This window comes from Odontesthes bonariensis, chromosome 15, assembly GCF_027942865.1.
Source record: "Odontesthes bonariensis isolate fOdoBon6 chromosome 15, fOdoBon6.hap1, whole genome shotgun sequence".
Lineage (NCBI taxonomy): Eukaryota > Metazoa > Chordata > Actinopteri > Atheriniformes > Atherinopsidae > Odontesthes > Odontesthes bonariensis.
The window spans coordinates 7,072,229-7,080,107 of record NC_134520.1 but is presented as its reverse complement, the minus strand read 5'-3'; the positions used below and the strand labels follow the sequence as shown (position 1 = coordinate 7,080,107).

Sequence of the window (7,879 nt, the reverse complement as noted above, 5' to 3'; positions counted from 1 at the left end):
ACGCCATGTTTCAGTAGGAAACCCTCCCCCCACCACCACCACCACACACACACACACACACACACACCCTCCTTGTCTCTTTTCATTCTGAATGGCTCTCAGTGCTGGAGGGGAGCAGCGGCAGTGAGGCAGCACTTGGCCTGAAGGGCACTTTTCAGCCTGCCCAGACAGACTCGGGCCTTGCTGCTTCGCTGCTTCGCTGCGTCGCTGCGTGACATGGGTCATCGCCTTACATTAGCAGCACCCTGCCAAAATCAGCCAAGCAGAGCCCTGCAACATACCTGAAAATGAATAAACAGAGTCGAAAGGCCTGCTGCAACAAAGCGAGCATGTCTGACCGTGAGATCCTGCTTCTAATATTAGTAAGCATCACAGTAAGTATCAATAATATCAGAAAGGTGTATTTATTGTCTCATTGGTAGATGCATTTGCCAAGCTGTAAATCTTCATGCACATCATTATCTATATTTTATCTCTTTACAACAAATGAGTGGGGTGGCCTGTAGCTTTGATTGATGCACCTTGTCTTGGCACAGTCTGGAAATGGTCTCCTGTATAGACAGTGGGAGCTCCTGCTGAGGTCAGAGGGACAGACCAAAGCAGACCTGTAGTCTCAGTTGCTATTATTTATATACAGTTCGTGCTTTATCCATCACCATGTTGCCAAAGCGTCACATCAAAGCTCATCTTCTGCATCCCCCTCTTCCATTCCAGTGATCGACGTTTCATGAGATGCACCTCAAGGTGGGGCTAAATGGTCTTCCAGCGGATTCCCAATCATGTCGCGTAGGCGGAGTCCGACTTTCGTGCTTATGCTGTGTCGCTGCTTGCCCAGCTTACATGACAAAAGCGGGAGAATGGAGTGAGTGAAATAAATCCACACTTCTTATTTCTCGCAGTCACTTTTTGGTTGTTTGGCAGAGACGGAGGGGGGCGGGGGGGGGGGGGTTCGGATCACTGCGCGACATTAGCGTACAAGAAAGCGTGCGCGTTGTAGTAGAGACCAGCTGTCTGTCTCATTTTACGCACAGCCCACTCTAGAGAAGGCAGCAGCAGTTCAGATCTGATTTCACACTGAGCTCCGACCAGCTGAGAGACAGCCAGAGAGAGCTTGTTTCTCCGCTTTCCCCTCCGAAACCACTTTTTTTTTTTGTTCGGTGGGCGCAACTAAACGCTCGTGCGAGCAAAAAAACAGGGTGCGCGCCGCAAATACCGGGAATTTCCCTTCCTGCGTCTTTCCCTCTTTTTACCTTTTTTAAAAATATATATTTCTGCAGGATTTCAACAACAAGGGCGCCACAGAGAATTAGATAAGGGGGTGCGAGAAGAAATGGACGAGCAGCCGAGGTTGATGCACTCTCTCACGGGGGTAGGCATGGCAGGGCACCCCGGCCTGCCGCAGCATATGCAGGAAGGCACCGGAGGAACGGACGGCGACGGAAGAAAACAGGACATTGGAGACATTTTACAGCAAATAATGACCATCACGGATCAAAGTCTGGACGAAGCCCAAGCCAGGTATAGATTCCCAGTAATGGTTCACAGTCGGGAGGAAGCGACGATAAACTAGATTACATTTAAAAGAGGGGAAATAAAAAGGGAGAAAAACATTAATATAGTTAATTTTTTTTTTTTTTTAAATTAAAAATATTTCAATTCGGATGTGCCCTGAGCAAAAGCCAACAAAAACAACGTTTTTGCTTAAATTAAAACAAGCCGCGCTCAAACAGAAAATTGAAGTGTGAATATGGCGTTTATTGCCGACGTGTCGCTCGCTTAAAGTATTTTCAAAACACTTACACCTACACGCAGTAAAGATAAATGGACGGCAGTACAAATCAAGCGAATTAATTAATTGTAATAAATGTAAAAGGGACATGCTGAGAAACAGTCCAGACTTGTTTTGCAGCTCACGGCAAATGCAGAGCAACTTTCTTAGTTGTGATACATAAATTCAAGATTTTCCTTTTGTTTAGTTCACTTACATTAAAAACATTCTTCTTTTTATAGATAGAACGACTACAGACATTGTAGTACTTTATGATCACAGAATAAGCCTAAATGGATAACATCAATCTAGCTGTTGCACCACATACATGCATACATATCTACATACAGTTGTTATTAACTTACTTTAATTGTTACATATATATTTAGACACACTCGGAGGTCTGGATGGGATCTGTCTTTTCTTTCTTTTTTTTCTTTGCTAATGGCGACACTTTTCTGTTTCAGGAAACACGGTCTGAACTGTCACAGAATGAAGCCAGCTCTTTTCAATGTCTTGTGTGAAATCAAAGAAAAAACAGGTACGTTCCTTCAAATTGTGCAGCACCCCTGCTCTGTTGTTTCCTCACCTGTGCCAGATGAAAAGGCTACAACAGTGCACACAGTTTTAAGGAGCTTGAAAAAAATCTGAAAAGACTTAGTATCTGCTCTCTGTGAAGTGCGCTCGAGAACCTGATGTTGGATATTCTGTGTTTTAGCGGTTGTACAATAGGAACTGTGGATAATTACGTCCAACAGGTAATCAGTTATGTCAAAATATGAATTAAGTTTTTATTGTACAGTAATAGGGAATAACTGAGCTAAATTGTCACAAGGAAATTGATGTCTCCCCATGTGAGCTAACTGTCAAGCCTGGTGAATACGTCTGTCTCTATTATGTACTGTGTCTCTCTATTAAAGCATTTGTGAGAGAGCATGTCAGCTGAGTAATTGCTAGGACAGAAATACCATAACATAGTAGGCATAAGTCATGTTTCCTGATTATTTTCCCGGATGACGTTTTTTAAATTGGTGCAGATAGAATTCAGTGCACTTCCAGCTGATGGCATCTTGTCTTTTTTCCTTGTCTGTATACTGATGTGTTGTAAGTCTCTTCAAAACTTACACTGAGATATTGAGTTGCCAGAGCATGCTTTCTGTGGTTTTTACACTTAGTGCATATAATCAAACAGAATAGGTGGAGGATGAGGGCTATATTGTTTTCATTGTCTGCAAAGTTGCACTTGCTCATACTTGACCTTTTATGGTGGCGGCGGCTGGCGCTGTTTTTCTTTTTTCTTTTGTGTGTGTGTGTGTGAGAGAGAGACCCCAGCCTCACCTGGTGCTTTCATGGATGTTTTCATTGAAGCTCGCCTCTCTGCTTACCTCCCCCGCCTCCCCTTCACCACAAACCAGGCAGTTTATCTTAAATTGGCCACTGCCTCAGAAGAGAACAAGGAGGGTGAGCTCTTGAAACCTACTGGGTTGTTTGTCTTTTTGCTGTCTTGGTTTTTTTTTTCTTCTGAAGGGGGAGTAACACAGATATGCATAGTGTTTTACTCCCTGGCGCTTCCCGGAGTTCATCCAAAGTTCGGCTCTGCTGAGAGTACGAAGTAACTTGGACCTCTTCCTGCCTTTTCTCTTTCTCCTGGTAACATATTAATACAAGGTGTGCCTCATGGAGCTTTACACAGAAGATATGGAGCTTGTTGTAGACTTTCATTTTTTATCCAGTTAGCGTTCTTCTAGTTAATTGTTATATTAAAAAGTTTACTTTTTTATTTAACAGTTCAAATTTGTCTTCTTAACAAAGCATATTTTTTTGTTATTTTGTATTTCAAGATTTGTATTATGTGAACAGTGGATTGTTCTGCTCTTCTTAGATTTTTGCAATGGTATAAAAATTATAAAAATTATGAAAATCATTGCGATCACTTCCTTGCAGAATAATCTGTAAAATCACTTATCTCAGTCTTAACACCTGACTTAACAGTCTGGCTTTTTGCATATAAATGATGGTGTGTTTAAAAAAAGCTACTTCCTTTGCATATAACTAGTCTGCAAAGAAACTTCATTTTAGCTACACACAACAAAAATAAGTAATTTTTTAACTTTAGACCAAATTACCTAAGAAATGAGGAAGTACTGTCTGTGGCAAACCGTGCATATTTTGACATAATAGACACATTTTGTCAGTAATTATTAGTACTTTGAGAATTTTTCTAGATTTAAAAAAAACCAAAAAAAAAACCTGGCAGCTAGTTGCTCTTTACTCCTTAAAAAAAAACAATTAAAATTGTGAGTTACTGATGGTTGGATTCTTTTATTTATTCTCTTTTTAAATTTTAATATTAAGTTTAGACTAATTTATTTTTAGAAAACAACATTTTAATTATGCTGGCTAAGGGAAGTCAGAAGGTTTTTTTTCTATATTTTTTACATGATTACCTTTGGCTGAACCTCATTATTTATCTTTGACATTGGTTGAACTTTGTGAAATTTTCTCTCCTGAAATTGACAATAAAATTGATGTCCCCTTCAAACCAACCTGAACCAGCTTTAAATACTTTCAAGTGTATGGCGCAGCATAGTGAAGCAGCTGGAGCGTCTCGTCACAGCTGCAGCCGAGCCGCTGTAACTTTGTCGTCAGAAATGGTGTCTGCCCACAGAGCTGCTTTTTGCTTGTGCACATTTTCTATCCCAGGCTGCCCCTGAGTAGCTGACAGCACTTGCAGGACCCACTGCCAGCGCTGATCTTGAGCCTGAACTTGTGACCTGTGCTGTGAATTTTCACTGAGATGAAGTGAGGAATGGCCAACAGAACTGTTGGACAGTATAAAAAAGCACAATAGCGGAGCAACACTGGAAAGGAAAGGAGGAGGAAGGAACACTTTATTTAAAGCATTGCCTCTCCTGCTTGTGAGTGTTCTTTTTGTCTGTTTTTTGACGGACAACGGCCATGTCTTTACCCACTTTTATTCCAGGGTTATTTTGGTAGTCTATTTTACTTCAAAGGAAAAAAGTAGTTTTTCATGAGTGTCTGTGAGTGTGTATGGCATGATGCATGCCTAAGAGGGGACAACGTGGAAAATATACTGTATAAAGCACATCGATTATACTTCTCTGTGCCTAAAATGTAGAGCAAAGGTAAAAACTGCAGCGTTTGTGTTAGTATTCATGCTAGCAATGCCGGTGAGCTCTGTTCTCACAGAGAATCTCCAAAAATAATATTCCACTGCTTAGGGGTGGGAATCTTTGGGCACGTCACGATTGGATCCCGATTATGATTCACTGGCTGCGATTCGATTATAAAACGATATTGTTGGGTCTTTAATTTATGTATATTGATGCACTTTTTCACAACTTTTCTTTTTGTCTCTGAATAAGCATTCATAACTTGCAATTTTTAAAAACAGTGCATTTGTAATAAGAAACAAGAGTTGAATTAATTTACATCTATCCATCCATCCATTTCCTATACCCGCTGAATCCGTCGGTCGGGTCGCGTGGGGACTGGAGCCTATCCCAGCAGTCATTTGGTGAGAGGCGGGGTACACCCTGGACAGGCCGCCAGTCCATCACAGGGCCACACAGAGACAAACGAAACAAACAACCACACACACGCTCGCACTCACTCCTAAGGACAATTTTAGAGACACCAATTAACCTAACATGCATGTTTTTGGACAGTGGGAGGAAGCCAGAGTACCCGGAGAGAACCCACGCATACACGGGGAGAACATGCAAACTCCACACAGAAAGGCCTGAATTAATTTCCATTATATTTTATTAAACTAATGGAAATGCTTGCAAACTGGAAATTTAAGTCGGGTGGAATCGAGTTAACCCCTAAATTCCACCAGATGCGTGTGTGTTGCGTCTGCGCTCCAGCACAGCATTGGAGCTCATACGTTTCAATTCTAATCAATGACTGTGCTTCCACCGGCTCCGTCACAGCTCTGGAGCCTCCGCAGCAGATATAGAGCTTCTATTTTTGCCAGACGCCGGAGCACAACGCAGCCATAGACATATATGTCTATGAACACAGCAGCACAGAGCAGATGTGTGAGACAGGAAGTCTTGCGCAGAAAAAAATCATCCGTTTGATTTCATAATAAAACACGTGTTCACGGAGGATTATATTTCCCTGCACTACACTTTGAAAACGTCATAATAACGTGGCTCTTGTCCAGTTCGCTTCCGCCACTGACGTTGTACAATCCGAAGTGTTTACACACATCTGCCTTTCAATTAGAAGGAGTTGTTAGGGTCTCACGGCGAGGTGGGTAGCCACCTCGGTCAGCCATGTTTGTTTTCCTCCGTGTAGCGTGTCCGCTACTGGTGAGCTCCCCATAGTGTCCTGGAGATGACGCATACCGCGCTTCTTAGTTTCGCATTTTAGAACCGTCCATATTACTTTATTTAAATAATCGAAATTTGAATGTTTGTGAATCGATTCAGAGTCGTCCACGTCCGAATAGCGATGCATCTAAGAATCGGAAATTTCCCCTACCCCCTACCACTGCTATTGGGCCATGAAGCCTTAACCGCCTTAACAGGCTGGTAAATATAGAGATATTAAATAATCTTCTCATCTGAGTTACACATTTGAAATGCGGACTGTTTTGTCTGGTTCTTCGCCATCACTTTTTCAAGATTGATGAAAAGATCTCTTTAGATAAGCAAATGCTTGACAAACTGATTTGGAAAATGAGCTTTGACCTCTGTAAACACTTCATCAACATCATAAATCTCTGGAAGTGTCAAACAAAATCACTCCTTGACTGAGCTGCTCAGTAAATGTGTTGCTTTGAGTTGCAGTTTAGTTTCTTTCCTCTCAACCTCAACAAAAGGCCAGCTTTCTCGTGGTGCATGTTTGTATAGTGTAAGGTTTCAAGCCTCGGGATCCTCCATTTATAAAGATGTGATGTAATGTTATTTTTTGAAGGGTGAAAATAGGGTGTTTTACAGAGGGCAGTCAAGCAGTGTTTGACAGGACGAAATGAGCCAGAGGTCTGATTATGGAAGGTTCTTGGAATCTACACCACACTCACATGTCAGCCCATTGACATGCTCAGCATCTACTTATTTGTGTTACAGAAGCTGAAAACATTGTGAAGCAGTTTTTGAGGTTATAAGGTATGATGTAACCTTTGTGAGACAAAGTGGTGCAGTGCTGAAGCTGTTGGTCACTTTATTGTTAAGATAAGCATTTCTGAAGTAAAAGTGACAAATAAGCTCTCACACTTTTCTGTTTTATATCATTGTAAAAACTCTATCTTTGATTCTTCTAGACAAATTTAGGGCCGGTACTAGAGTAGCTTTTGCCTTTGATTATTCTATCACTTACCTTCTCAGTTAAAGGAACAGTTCACTATTTAAGACCTTGAGTCCCAGTTCCAGCTTGTTTATCAAGAATAAGAAATGAGGAGACCATTTTCACAACAATAGCTCATTTCTATCCATTTTGGCTGTTTTCGCTGGTCCATCCTGCTGCTACAGACAGGGTTCCATTGGGCACTCTGTTCAATGTCCTTAAAACAATACTAATGTTAATTTTAAAGAAAAGGTCAACTCACCGGGTGGTTAGTGGTATTAAAAAAAAAAATGTCGGCACATTTTATGGTTTTCCATCCGTGTTCTTTGCTGTTCAGGAACTATTTTTCATGCTAAATCACGATGCACGTAAACATCCGCTCTATATTTGAGTCTGAGGCTCTAGCCCTGGCGCAGTGATCTGACAGTGAAAGTGAAAGTGAAAAGTCTTCCAAACGGAATACAATTGGATTACAAAATGCTAAATAAAGCAAGAAATAACTTTTATTTTGCAACGCAAGTTTTTTTTTTGGGACACACAGGAACATCCACGAACCACCCGGTGAGTTGACCTTTTCTTTAAAATTAACATTAGTATTGTTTTAAGGACATTGAACAGAGTGCCCAATGGAACCCTGTCTGTAGCAGCAGGATGGACCAGCGAAAACAGCCAAAATGGATAGAAATGAGCTATTGTTGTGAAAATGGTCTCCTTATTTCTTATTCTTGATAAACAAGCTGGAACTGGGACTCAAGGTCTTAAATAGTGAACTGTTCCTTTAATCAGGGAATAGAT

The 7,879-nt window shown here is 41.2% G+C and overlaps 1 protein-coding gene across 3 annotated transcripts in view; it reads left to right on the top strand.

Moving 5' to 3' along the window:
• Window positions 1-948: 948 nt before the first annotated feature.
• Window positions 949-7,879, top strand: part of LOC142400183 (pre-B-cell leukemia transcription factor 1-like) — a 73,335-nt gene continuing 66,404 nt past the window's right edge. For 2 of the 3 annotated variants that reach the window (XM_075484890.1, XM_075484889.1), the window contains exons 1-2: window positions 950-1,518; window positions 2,236-2,309. In XM_075484890.1, the coding sequence (XP_075341005.1) occupies window positions 1,331-1,518; window positions 2,236-2,309 (262 nt within the window). In that variant the 5' untranslated portion in view covers window positions 950-1,330. Of the gene's footprint in view, window positions 1,519-2,235; window positions 2,310-7,879 lie in introns of all 3 variants that reach the window. The other variant, XM_075484891.1, reaches the window with a different exon arrangement.